This window comes from Apodemus sylvaticus, chromosome 1, assembly GCF_947179515.1.
Source record: "Apodemus sylvaticus chromosome 1, mApoSyl1.1, whole genome shotgun sequence".
NCBI lineage: Eukaryota > Metazoa > Chordata > Mammalia > Rodentia > Muridae > Apodemus > Apodemus sylvaticus.
The window spans coordinates 164,143,646-164,157,803 of record NC_067472.1 but is presented as its reverse complement, the minus strand read 5'-3'; the positions used below and the strand labels follow the sequence as shown (position 1 = coordinate 164,157,803).

General features: G+C 40.1%; 1 protein-coding gene across 1 annotated transcript in view; it reads left to right on the top strand.

Annotated features, from left to right (window-relative positions):
• Nell1 (neural EGFL like 1) overlaps window positions 1-14,158 on the top strand; it is a 937,387-nt gene that overhangs the window by 231,988 nt on the left and 691,241 nt on the right. Inside the window, exons 6-7 of the mRNA XM_052161842.1 lie at window positions 6,758-6,830; window positions 7,415-7,497. Of these exons, the coding sequence (XP_052017802.1) occupies window positions 6,758-6,830; window positions 7,415-7,497 (156 nt within the window). The remainder of the gene's footprint in view (window positions 1-6,757; window positions 6,831-7,414; window positions 7,498-14,158) is intronic.

The window sequence follows — 14,158 nt, the reverse complement described above, 5'->3', positions numbered from 1 at the left end:
AGTATTCATAGGCTGTTTATGGAAGCTTGATAGATAAGAATGCTGAAATAAATGTAGGCAATGGAGTCCTGGCTTATGAAACTTCAGACGGATGTTTGAGAGACCCTCACAGACTCTATAGGGACTGATTGACTATTAAGTTTGAATTAATAAGAAGAGATCATCTGTTTGAGAAGGAGACAAGAAATGTGCACAGAAGAGGTTGGAGGGAGGAAAGGGAAGATGATGAACCAGCCTACTTCCATTTTAGTCTTAAAAGCCATTTTATAATAAAGACAAACTAGAATTACTTTTTTTTTTTTTTATTAAACCCCTGTTTCTCAAGAACTGGGCTATGCTCAGCTTGTAACCTTAACTATAAATAGTTCTGTATTGCATGGTCCAGGAAATGACAACAGTGTCTTTATTTCAAAAAGTTATAATAACCATCTGGCAACCCTACCTTTGTTTCAAATGGTTGCTTGCTTGACTACCTGTTGTTATGACTACTTTGTTATGACCACCTTGCAATCATGACTTTGTTTCAAGAGGTCATTATGACTACTTGTTTGGGTTTTGTTTGTTTCTTTGTTAGAAACAGGGTTTCTCTGTGTAGCCCTGGCTGCCCTGGAACTTACTCTGTAGACCAGACTGGCCTCGAACTCAGAAATCCTCCTGCTTTTGCCTCCCAAGTGCTGGGATTAAAGGCATGTGCCACCACTGCCCGGCTATGTCTAACTTGTTAAAGTTATGTTCTGCTCCAGCAATCCTGACTATTTTGCATGCCAAATCATCCATTTGGGAACCTTGTACCCCCGAGCTACAAAATCCTTCTCTTCCTCACATCCAATGCTGACTTCTTGATCCCCATCTTGGGGGAAAGCAGCCCAGGAGCCCATGTACATGAAAAAAAAGCACTTTAATTAATTGGTCTGTGGTCATTCTCCTCACTTTGACATTAGCAAAGGGGGAAATGATGTAATTATATTTTAAGTAATATATGCTTAAAATGGATGTTTATAAATTGTAATCACAATAATAAATTTTGTAAGAAAAAAAGGAACCCATGGAAATGAAACCTTTGCTTATTGGGACAATAAATGATGGTTAACTGGGGCTGAAAAATCAGATGTGATTATCGAGAGATAAGCATTATTGAGTAGGAATCTTCTGATAATTCTTTAGTATTTCCTAAAGGTCAGTACACCAAAGGTATAGTCAAGAGGAGGACAAGGCTGTATCTCTAACTGACAGCTAAAGTTGGTGATTTTGGTGACTTGAAAACTGCAGGATTGAAGGGGTCATGGAGTAGAGTGGAACCCAGGTACTCTGTGGCAGTGTGGGAATCTCCTGGAAGAAAGATTGTGAAGGTGCAGCCTCAGTTGGCATGCAGACCAAAGACTGGAGGGATCATGGAGAGAAGTTGAGACTTTTCACTATGAGAGGACAGGAAAGGCAATTGGTGAAGACACAGCTTTACCCACAGTGGAGACCCTAGCATATTGCTGATGATGAGACCATGGGACAATCACCAAGGACAGTATAGCTGTGGAATGGAGTTAGCCTATGAGACAAGTCGTATATGCTGTGGCAGGACAGCAGAGTTTGAATTTCCAAGGCCCCTTGGAGGCCAGAAGATTATGAGTGAGTTTCAGATGTCAGACTTTGAGCTATAGAATTTGGAGCTACACTGCTGGACTTTGGTTTTGCTTAAGATTGCTTGTTTTTTTTATGCCCCAGCCATTCCATTTTTGAAAAAAGTATTCAACTTAATTTTTATTGTAAAAGTAAGAGTCTTTGGTCTTTAAAAAGAATCATTGAACTTTTAACCTGATGAATATTTTAAAGACTGTGGAACTTTTGAAGTTGGACTTCATTTTCTACTGTGATAGTAACAGGAAAACTTTAGGACACACAAGAAAGAAAGGTTGTAGTTTCGTGGTGGTATGTTTTTGTATAAAGTTAATAAGGAATGCAATCTCAATCAAAGAGTTGATTACATCAGATTGTGCTGTGGAGCATGTCTGTGAGATGTTTTTTCTTAATCAATGTAGCAGGGTCCAGCCCACAGTAGGCAGTACAATTCCTAGGTATATATGAGAAATCCCTGGGTTATATGAGAAAGCAGGCTGAGCAAGTCAGGGAAGCAGCTTTCCTCTCATTTCCTGCTTTGACTTCCCTTAATGATGGACATTTAAGGCAAATAAACCCTTTCCCCCCTTAAGTTTTTGGTCAGAATGCTTTCTCACAGCAACAAAAAGCAAACTCAGATAGTCTAGTTCTATGTCACCAATATCTAGGTATTGTATGATCAACATGGTGAATCAATGCAAGAAGTTCTGATCCTTTCTTTATTTTGGGGAGGAGGTGAGATGCTGGCAGTCCTTGGATCCCAAGTGTGCACATTCCTGCTCCGATTTCTGTCAGTTACATATATAATATACCTACAATTCTTCGGGTGTCACGAATAGTTATAGCCACACTTTTGTGGGGCACATGTATATGTCTATCCATTTTTCTGTCAGTTACACATACACGCGTGCGCACACACGTGAACGCCACACACACACACTTCTGTGGTTCACATGCACATATGTGGGACACATGCACATTCACATCTACATCTTTACGGGGCACATAAACAAGCATACATGCACCCTTCTGTGAGTTGTAGTTGGTATTGCTGTCCTGACTCCTGCTTTCTTTCAACCCTGCATTGATTTGTAACCATTCTGCATCAAGTTAACTTCTTGATTTATGTGGCAAGAACAAGTTTTCATGCCCACGTGTGGGCTGACCCCTATGACTTTTTCTCAGAAAAAAAAAAAAAACCCAAGTGCTTTGGGTTTTATTAATGAGCATTGGAAAGCTGTCAGTACTTATTTCAGGTTTTGTCCGAGTCAACATCATTGACCTTCACCTAATGATCTGTGACACAAATGTGTGTATATGAGTGCAAGGGCACACAGACACACAGACACACACACACACAGACACACACACACACACACACACTCATGCCAGAGATAAAAAGTAGAAAAACAGAATCAAGGAAGGTTAGGAATAACTTATCTTTTATCTGAAATGTGTAAGGTTACTTCAACGAAGGCCAAAGAAAGCTAGCATGCCCTGGGTTGTTGATTAGGCCAATTCACCTTAGGTTTTTATTTTGTGAGGGAAAGCTAATTTATATAAAACACATTTCTGAAAACCCTTCCCATGCATGATACAACCTCTTCTGACAGGAAAAGGGCCTGGGCCTCTTCTGGCACATGTGTGTGTTCTTCACACTTCAGGATCACCAAGGTTGGCCAGCACTCTTGCTTTGGCTGGGAGTGTCTTTGTATTAGCAATAAGATAACTCTTGTTACAGAAAACCTCTACATCTCGGGCAAAATAGGGTGGTTGGTTATTCTAAATCTATCTGATTACATAGATATTTTCTGCATTTGGTATTTTGACTATTATGTGACAGGAAGAATTTCTTTTCTGGTCCAATCTATTTGGAGTCCTGTAGGCTTCTTATATGTTTATGGGCATCACTTTCTTTAGGTTAGGGAAGTTTTCTTCTATAATTTTGTTGAAGATATTTACTGGCCTGTTGAGTTGGGAACCTTCACTCTCTTCTATACCTATTATCCTTAGGTTTGGTCTTCTCATTGTGTCCTGAATTTCCTGAATGTTTTGGGTTAGGAGCTTTTTGCATTTTGCATTTTTCTTTGACTGTTGTGTCAATGTTTTCTATGGTATCTTCTGCACCTGAGAGTCTCTCTTCTATCTCTTATATTCTGTTGGTGATGCTTGCATCTATGACTCCTGATCTCTTTCCTAGGTTTTCTGTCTCCAGTGTTGTCTCCCTTTGTGATTTCTTTATTGTTTCTAGTTCCATTTTAGATCCTGCATGGTTTTGTTCACTTCTTTCACTTGTTTGGTTGTGTTTTCCTGTAATTCTTTTAAGGGATTTTTGCGTTATCTCTTTAAGGACTTCTAGCTGTTTACCTGTGTTCCCCTATATTTCTTCAAGGGGTTTTTTTTTATGTCCTTCTTAAAGTTCTCTATCATTATCATGAGATGTGATTTTAAATCAGAATCTTGCTTTTCTGGTGTGTTGGGGTATCCAGGGCTCGCTGTCATGGGAGAACTGGATTCTGAAGATGCCAAGTAGCCTTGGTTTCTGTTGCTTATGTTCTTGTCCTTGCCTATCACCGTCTGGTTATCTCTGGTGTTAGCTGGTCTTGCTGTCTCTGACTGTGGCTTTTCCTTCCTGCAAGTCTGTGTGTCTCCTGGGAGACTAGGTCTTTCCTGGAGGAATTTGGGTATGGAGAGCTGTGGCACAGTGACAGCAGCTCTGAGGTGCTGATGGAAACTGGAAGGATCCTGTTCCTTGCTGTTCCTTGATTCCTGTGTCCTGAAGGGGGGCAGTCTGTCTTGGGCCAGGAATTTGAACAGAAGTGGTGGTCTTCAATGTACTCACAGTCTTGTCCACACTCGTGTGAGACTAGCTTTCTCCCAGCGGTATTTGAGTATGGAGTGCTGTGGCACAAGATCTGGGCACAGATGGAAACCGAAGGCAATATTTTCTTTTAATAAAATAAAATTTAATATTATATTTCTGATTTACATTTTAAATTAAATTGTGTTTCTATTATATGCAGTATTCTACAGCTTTTAGTAAACATACACAATAATGATCTCTTTGTGGTATTTTTTACCTACATATCTTGTTTTGTCCATGTTTAAGCCTATCTCTCTCTATTGTATCTCTACCCTCCCTTTTCACCATAGTTTTTGTCCTCTGCACAAATGTGTCCCTTTTCTGCCATTATATTTTTCTCACACACAGAGGTTCTGCACACAGTTGCCTTTTTGTTTTCTTCCCATTATCCTCTGTTGTCCCATCCTCCACTTAGACTCTTTCTACCTCTCCCACTGATTCCCATTCAGGTTTCTTACAGAAAGGTATTTTATAGCATGACATTTAATTTTCTACAGGAGTCTTTTTTAGTGGAAATCTATAGTTTTGACTATATAAGCATATGTAGATGGAAAGGCAATTAAAAAATGAGCAGTCATGTGGGTGACAGCATAGCTTTAGATGTCTGTTAAATTGACCCACATCCTGTGTTAGAGGGATGTTGGCTTTTGGATCCAGCATTGCCCTCCAATTGATGCTCAGAGAAAATCTTGCTCCATTCTTGTGCGGTTCACACAGTATGCCCGAGTCAAGCTCTAGAACTAGGCTTGTAAGCATAGATTTTTCTTTTCTTTTGAAGTTCCAAAGTGTTTGAAGTTTGCCTTGCCTCTTGAAGCAATTGTTTGCCTCTAAAAGATGGAGCATGTTTGTACCCAAGAGAAGCTGATTCAGGTTGTATTAATCACTGCATGAGGTTATGAATTAATAGTGGGAAGTGGTGGCAGATTCCTCTCCTATGGTGAAGCCATCTCCCCTTGTGAACATCAACACTGCTCTTTGGTCAAAGAAAATGAGGTTAAGAAATGTGTATAGTTTGGCTGTTGATGAGCCCTGATATTTATATTAATATTTCTAATTAAGTTTATCTTGAAATAAGAAGAGCAACATGTGCCGATTTCCTTCTTTAGAAAGCATGCATGTAAATGTTAAGTGTTAGCCTCTCCAAAGACTTACCCACTATCTTAAGCCTATATTTTATTTATAGATGAAGCTCAATATTCTAAACCAGAGTCCATGTCTACCATCTGTTCTCTTCTATCTCTTCCATTAGATCTAAAGAAAAAAAAAAGAGAAACATCTAAAAACAGAATCTTAAATTTAACTTGAAAAATCCCAAAGCCAAACCAATGTTTTTGTTGAGAGATCAGTCTCCAATGACTGTTTTAAACGTGGTCTTTTCTTCCAGAAAGAACTGTAGTGTTAAAGTAGCCTTTATTTTCAGAGCTGTTGATTAGGTTTTAAGATGCCAGCAAAGACTCAGTGTTGTTCAGTTAGCCAAGGAGAGAAAATTGTTGCTTAATTTTTCTTTGATGCCTAATTTTATTCCTTAACTAAATGAATCCATAGAAGCCTTTATTGGGATTGGGAATACTGCTCAGTAGTAAAAACACTTACTATACCTAAGAACTAGAGTTTGGCACCAGTAGCTAGTAAATTCTGGGAGAATGTGGAAACATACTTGTTATTCTAGCATCTATAAGGTAGAGATGTGATCCTTAGAGCCAGGTGGCTAGCTAGAGTATTCAGAAGGTTCTGAGTTCAATTGAGAGACCCTGCCTCAGTATATATAGATTGTAGAAGACACCTAACATCAAGGCCTTACCTCTGCATTTATGTGGACACATGTACATGCATGTGCACTCTCACATTTGTACCCACACTCATGCAGATGTCATACACAGATGTACATACATTCTACACAGACATAGGCAAACATGAGAAATCTTTATTATATTTATTCCCCTCTTTTCAAAAGCAAGCCTTGTAAACAGCATTACTCAATGTTCCAGGATGATTAGGGCATAAAAGAGCATTTGTATTTCATAGCATCCTTTAAATTTGATAGTTTAGGAATGCAGATACCTCCTGATGCACCCTTGCTACTGTTCTTGCTGGTATCTACCAGAGAGAATTAACTGTGACCTTCCCAAGATGAATGTATAAAGGATTTCTAGATGGGGCTGATTTGGGCTGGTGCTAACCCGGGCTGACAGGACTCCTGAGTGAACCAGTCTTGCTAAGTATCCTCTGGATGTGGGGCTGCACAGGACCCAACTTGATTGCTATTTATCTCTTCTTTGGTAGGGAATCATCCAAGACGGCAAGATCATCTTCATGCCGAATGGCTTCATCACACAGTGTCCCAACCTAAATCGCAGTAAGTAGCATGTAGGCATTTCTGTATTAAATATTATGTGAGTTGTTCCTAGTGTCAGACAAAAACATCTGTAGGGAAACGAATAAATTATGTAAGATTGACTTTGGAGACAGTAAAATATCTGACGTCGATATTACTGGGTCTTTCAAGCTTGAAACAAGATTTTCTTACTTTGGAAATTACAATTTAAGGGAAAGAAAGGTTTAGACAATGGATTCTGTATGTTATAGCAAAGTATATCTTCAGCATAATTACATAAATATATATTTAATGTAATATGTCTCACAAAATTATTTTTTAAATTTTTGACCTGGGTATGAATTACTTCTTGGAAAATTTCAATTTCATATGATGATTTTGTTTACGAATATTATGTTCTTTTTAGTTAATGGTCTCCTTTTTTTCCTATTTTTAATTATTAATAAAAATGAGGGAAACAGTGTCAGGAACAGAAATCCTCTGTCATTTCCCTCAAATTTTATTCTCAAGAAAGCAAAACCCCTTGTATAGTTAAGTAATGCTGTTTTCAAATTTCTCTCATGTGAGCACAAGATTAACACATGCCTTCTGTTTTCTTTTTTCAGCTTGCCCAACATGCAGTGATTTCCTGAGCCTGGTTCAAGGAATAATGGATTTGCAAGAGCTTTTGGCCAAGATGACTGCAAAAGTAGGTGTCTAAATTCACTGTGATAGTACGTCTCTTTGTCCTACCTGGAGTTTAGAGCGATATGTTTTAATGGAAACACTTTTAGGTTGGCATGTGTAAAGTGCTGTGGCAAAATGTTTTATTCTTGCTTAAAATGAGACTGCCTGTAGTAACACGACTATTGAGGTCTTTGATACAATTAGGCTGTATCACAGTGGTTTTCTTGAGAAGTGCTAGGATACAGAATGCAATCTGTATCACTGTAGGTTCCTTGTGAGCAGAAAGAGAGTTTGCCCAGTGGCTAGGAAAGCAGACAGAATGAGAGATGATAGATGGGCAGAGTCTCTGCAGCTTGTGAGCTAATGCATTTTGGATGTAAGAATAATTGGCAATAATCAGGAGGGTAAAAACAGCTATCATGAGCAGATTTCTGTCATTGCAAGACATTACATCAAGCTTCTAATATGGGACTCATTTTCAGATTGATCCTGAGTTAAACGAAGGGGCCAAGATACCTGCAGTTGTATCATGCCGAATACCCACTTGATTATTTATGCAGAAGATACTGTGTACAGCTCTGGGATATTCCTGGGACCCTATTAGATACAAAGAGGCAAAACAATCCCTCAGAAATGTTCATGTTGAGTAGCTGTGTTCCAGATGTAAATAATTAGGGCCTTTCATATATATTCATGAAGCATGGCTCCACATGAAAAGCTGAAGCCTTGTGGAAAAGGGCACTGAAATACAAAAACAAACATAATGAAACAGAACATGCTGTTATAAGAGTGATCAGTCCTGGACATGGATTCTGGCCTAGGGCAAAGGAAGAATTAGGTTGGGCCTAAGAGACATTATACTCTGCAAAAGTAAGGATTTTAATAACAGTGAAAATGATACATTAGTCCCCTTCCACCTGTGGCTGACGGCTGCAGGCCTTCAGCTGTGGCATGTGGAAATGTAGGGGGAGCTGGCTATGTGATTGGGAGCCATAGATCATGCTGTGGCTGGTAACCTTTCTATCTCAAACTAGACTTTTGACCAAGACATCTTCTTTGAGCTTGTGTGTGTGTGTATGTGTGCATGTGTGTGAATGTCTGTACATGTAGATGGGTGCACCCATGTATAGGTGGTAAGGTCAGAAGTCAATATTGCTAATTCCCCAAGTCATTTCCCACCTTAGCTTATGGCACAGACTTTCTCACTATACCTAGAATTCACTAATGATTGTATTGGTTGGCCAATGAGCCCCAGAAATCCTCCTGTCTCTGTAGTATCCCCATTGCTGATGTGATAAACAGGCCAGAATACTTAGCTTTTTTTTTTTTTTATTCGATATAATTTATTTACATTTCAAATGATTTCCCTTTTCTAGCCCCCCCACTCCCCAAAAGTCCCGTAAGCCCCCTTCTCTTCCCCTGTCCTCCCACCCACCCCTTCCCACTTCCCCGTTCTGGTTTTGCCGAATACTGTTTCACTGAGTCTTTCCAGAACCAGGGGCCACTCCTCCTTTCTTCTTGTACCTCATTTAATGTGTGGATTATGTTTTGGGTATTCCAGTTTTCTAGGTTAATATCCACTTATTAGTGAGTGCATACCATGATTCACCTTTTGAGTCTGGGTTACCTCACTTAGTATGATATTCTCTAGCTCCATCCATTTGCCTAAGAATTTCATGAATTCATTGTTTCTAATGGCTGAATAGTACTCCATTGTGTAGATATACCACATTTTTTGCATCCACTCTTCTGTTGAGGGATACCTGGGTTCTTTCCAGCATCTGGCAATTATAAATAGGGCTGCTATGAACATAGTAGAACATGTATCCTTATTACATGGTGGGGAGTCTTCTGGGTATATGCCCAGGAGTGGTATAGCAGGATCTTCTGGAAGTGAGGTGCCCAGTTTTCGGAGGAACCGCCAGACTGCTTTCCAGAGTGGTTGTACCAATTTGCAACCCCACCAGCAGTGGAGGAGTGTTCCTCTTTCTCCACACCCTCTCCAACACCTGCTGTCTCCTGAATTTTTAATCTTAGCCATTCTGACTGGTGTAAGATGAAATCTTAGGGTTGTTTTGATTTGCATTTCCCTAATGACTAATGAAGTTGAGCATTTTTTAAGATGCTTCTCTGCCATCCGAAGTTCTTCAGGTGAGAATTCTTTGTTTAACTCTGTACCCCATTTTTTAATAGGGTTGTTCGGTTTTCTGGAGTCTAACTTCTTGAGTTCTTTATATATATTGGATATTAGCCCTCTATCTGATGTAGGATTGGTGAAGATCTTTTCCCAATTTGTTGGTTGCCGATTTGTCCTCTTGATGGTGTCCTTTGCCTTACAGAAACTTTGTAATTTTATGAGGTCCAATTTTTCAATTCTCACTCTTAGAGCATACACTATTGGTGTTCTGTTCAGAAACTTTCTCCCTGTACCGATGTCCTCAAGGGTCTTCCCCAGTTTCTTTTCTATTAGCTTCAGAGTGTCTGGCTTTATGTGGAGGTCCTTGATCCATTTGGATTTGAGCTTAGTACAAGGAGACAAGGATGGATCAATTCGCATTCTTCTACATGCTGACCTCCAGTTGAACCAGCACCATTTGTTGAAAAGGCTATCTTTTTTCCCTTGGATGTTTTCAGCCTCTTTGTCGAGGATCAAGTGGCCATAGGTGTGTGGGTTCACCTGGGCAATGGAGAACAAAGTTAGGTCCTCACACTTGCAAGGGCAAGCACATAAGCCACCACACTGTCTTCCAGTGCCCCAAGCCAAATCCACTTTTGTCTGGAAAAGAGAGAGAAAGCTTTTGTAAAGAGAAAGATGGAGACCGAGGCTGGAGTCCAAAGTCATTAGCTTTTCACCTTCAGAGTGTGGAGCAAATTTGAATCACAGGCAATTATTCGCCATCCCAGCTGGTAGCACACAGAGGCTTTTATGTCACATTGTCTGCAGCAGCTTGATCTCAATACTGGTAATTATATTTTAGCATTCTAGCAAATTTTTAGAACAAGACACAAGCCACTCAGCTTCAGGTGATGGCTGGCCTCCATTCTCAGCTCCTACGATGCTCTTTTCTTTCCCATTCTCCCCCATTGTGGGCAATGCCATTTTTCCCTTTTGAGCTGTGCACTGTCTAGGAGACACAATGAACTCTAACCTTCAAGCATTATTATGTAAAGTGGGCATTTGTGAAGCAGAAGACATTTAATTTTGGGAAATTATAAGCTGAAAATGGTTTTATTCACCTTCCAAACCCGCTCCCTTGGTGCCTTGCGAATTTATAAGTCTATTCCTTCTAAACTAGATAGATGTGTAATTCTGCAAGGGAGCATATCCATTTTCACTGCATTGTTTGGAAGCTTCAGTAATGTAGAATTGGAGCTGGATACACACACACACACACACACACACACACACACACACTGAAACTTAACTAGCCAATGATAGACCTTTCCAGGTCAAGAGGCAAAATTTGGGATACTGTGTACATGCTTGTTTTATTAAATATAAGCACCAATAACCTAAAATATAACTATTAAAATGTATGAGAACCATTCTTAGATTACAGGCTATACAAAAATAAATAGTAGACAGAATTTGGCCTATGGAATTACATTGATGTAGAAGAAATGGGAAACTCATTCATTAGATAAACTTATTGAGGAGTTTCTATATGTTTAATCTGATGCTTATCTTTTATGTTCACTATCCCCTTAATTCTCCAAATAAATCTGAGAGCTTAGCTTAATTTGTCATCATAAATACACTTCACAGAAAGGTCACGATGGGTAGGTAGCACTTCCAGAGAAAATGGAAGGCATACTCATGTACAGAGCTCAAGACTCTTAGACCTTGATATTCCAGCCATATCTAAGAAACTTTATGGTTAGAGAAAAGAGGCTTGTAAAGAGAAATAAAATAAACTGTGCAGAAGGGAAGAGGTGGATGTTAAATGGTGGATAGCAAGAGGATGGAGTAATCAGAAAGGAGAAGGAAGAAGAAATATAAAAGGGCTACTTCACAGAGCCATGACTGAGTTCTCAAGTTCAGTGTAGGGAGTGAATGTATTGCCTGCAGCCACCCAGTGAGGAGGAAGTCCTGGCCAGGAACAAGGCTTTTTACCTCCCTCTTTGCCTCCAAACTGCTTCTTTTCCTTGGAAACTGGTACACTGTCTATGCTTCTGCAAAGATGATGAGGATCCTTCTCTTTATATCGTCTGACTTCACAGGGTGGCTCTCCCAGCCCAGAGGAGGCCAAGTGAAATCCCTGAGAAGAACTTGTAAAGAATTTCTCAAGGACAAATTTTTCTCCCCCCTGCAGGTAGTAAAGTCTGAACAGGAAGGCCTGTGTGTGTGTGTGTGTGTGTGTGTGTGTGTGTGTGTGTGCTGTGCAAGGATTATACTTTCTGTGCTTTGTATAGGGCTTACTTCCTTTCCATTTACCCTCCACAGCCTTCCCTTTGTACAGGAGTTTCCTTCAAGGGCCACACTCTTAGACTATATTATTTATCTGCCTCCACCCATGCAACAGCCATCAAAGAGGAGAGCTCAAGTGCTCTGAACTTCAGCAGACACCTTCAGGGTACAGGTTGGTACTGGTACTTGCCAGTCACTTGGGATCCCTTCTGTCACTCTGCTTTGGCTTCTGTATCTTTCTTTTGAGATGCACCTATGGTGACTTTTGATAATTTTTTAAAAACTTATACATTAGATACAAGATTTTAGCTCATTCAAGTAGAGAAGTCCTTCAGGGCATCTGGTCCACCATCTTGGTGGGAACAAAATATCATTTATCCTTTTGGCAGATTGAAGGATGTGAGGCCAACTGGAAGTTAAATACAGTTCCAAGATGCAAAGAGAATTGGATGGCATTAAGTCACTTGGAGTCAGGGCTTATCTTCAATTAAATACTCCCAGTATGACAAGTGTTAGTTGGATGTGATCGGAGCTTGGTTTATATTATCCAGCAGCTGTGATTTAGACACAAATATAATCAGAGAGCTCAGGGCAGAGATGGAGACAAGGATTTGGAATCATAATGACTTGTGCCTAAGCCTTCTTTTGTCATTGTCGTCCATGTTCCTAGTCTTGAACAAGCCATTGGACCTTTCTAGCTGCCCCACCCCCATCTATAGAGATTATTATTTCCAACATCAGCCTATGAGCTTTTGTGCAGGATAATGATGCATATTCAGTGAGCATTGGCTGCTGTTTATACTGGTCAGCCAGGAACCACCAGTGGTCTCTAAAGAAGTACACAGCTTCCTCAGTGGCAAGACATCACAAATACCAGCAGCATCTCCTGGGTGCTGTCAGGGCCTTCATCAGCAGCAGGAAGAGAGGGGACTTGAAGAGATATTTTATATGATGTTATATATTGGTTTTCATGCCTGGGTTGCAGTGGAAACGTCAAAGTCCTTCTGGAGAGCAAGTCCAGAGCATGATGCTACCCCTCAGGATGTGGTCCTGGGTTGTATAAAAAAGAAAACTGAGCAAGTCATGACAGGAAGTGAGTGGGCAGCCCTCTATGGAATCTGTTAGTTCCTGCCTTCAGGTACCTCCGCTGATTTTGCCTTGTCTTCCTCTCATGATCGATAGTAAACTGTAAGCAGAGATAAAACTTTCCATCTAAAGTTGCTTTTGGTTAAGGTCTTTGTCACAGTAATGAAAAGTAGGTAAAACATTGCCTTTCTGAGACTGACTTTGTTTCCTTATATGATTGTCTTCACTTGCATCCATGTTTCCTCTGTAAATACCATACTTTCAGTATTCTTTATGGCTGAAAAAGAATCCCATTGTATATTCCTACACATTTTATGTATCCATTTCTCTGTTGTTGGGCACCTTGGTTGGATTCCCAGATTAGCTTTGTGAACAGAGACATGCAAGTCTCTCTGTGGTGTGCTGGTCTGGTGAACACTGAGATGTGGCATAGCTGGGCCCTCTAGTATGTCTATTCTCAGGAACTTTCATACTGATCTCCATAGTAAGTGCACTAGCGTATGTTCCCACTCAGGGTCTCCTTTTGTCTGCACCTCCAGCAGTGGTTGCTTTTATTTGTGTTCTTGAGAACTGCCATTCTGACTGGGGTGAGAGATGGATTCTCTCAGCCCATTTCTCAGATTATTAAAGTCTTAATGTTGTCTCTTGTTGCTGTGAGAAGAGACCTGGACAAAAGCAACTTAAAGGAGATGATGAGGTTTTCTTGGCTTTTTGTTCCAGGTTCCAGTCCATCCTTAACTGGGAAGTTAAGGAATCAGTAGCAGCTCAGATTGGATCCACAGTTAGGTACAGAGAGCAGGGAATGTGTGAATGAGTACTCATGCTCACTCCTTGGCAATTAGCTCAGTGTCCAGCACAGAAAATGGCGCTTCCCACATTCAGGGTGGGTTTTTGCACCTTAATTAACCAAATTAAGAAAAATCACTCACAGGCACGCCCACAGGAAAACCTAATCTAGGCATGTCATCACTTGGACTCTCAAGCCAGGAAATTCTAGACTGAGATCAGTTGACAGGGTGAATGTTTCCTCATATACTTATTGGCTATTTGTACTTCATTCCCAGAGAACTGTGTTTTCCTACATTAAATTCATTTGTTGGTATTTTTAGTGTTTAGTTTTTGGAGTTCTGTGATACTGAGTTCTAAGACATTAATTTTTCTATGACTGGGAATTTCTCTTGAAAATGTT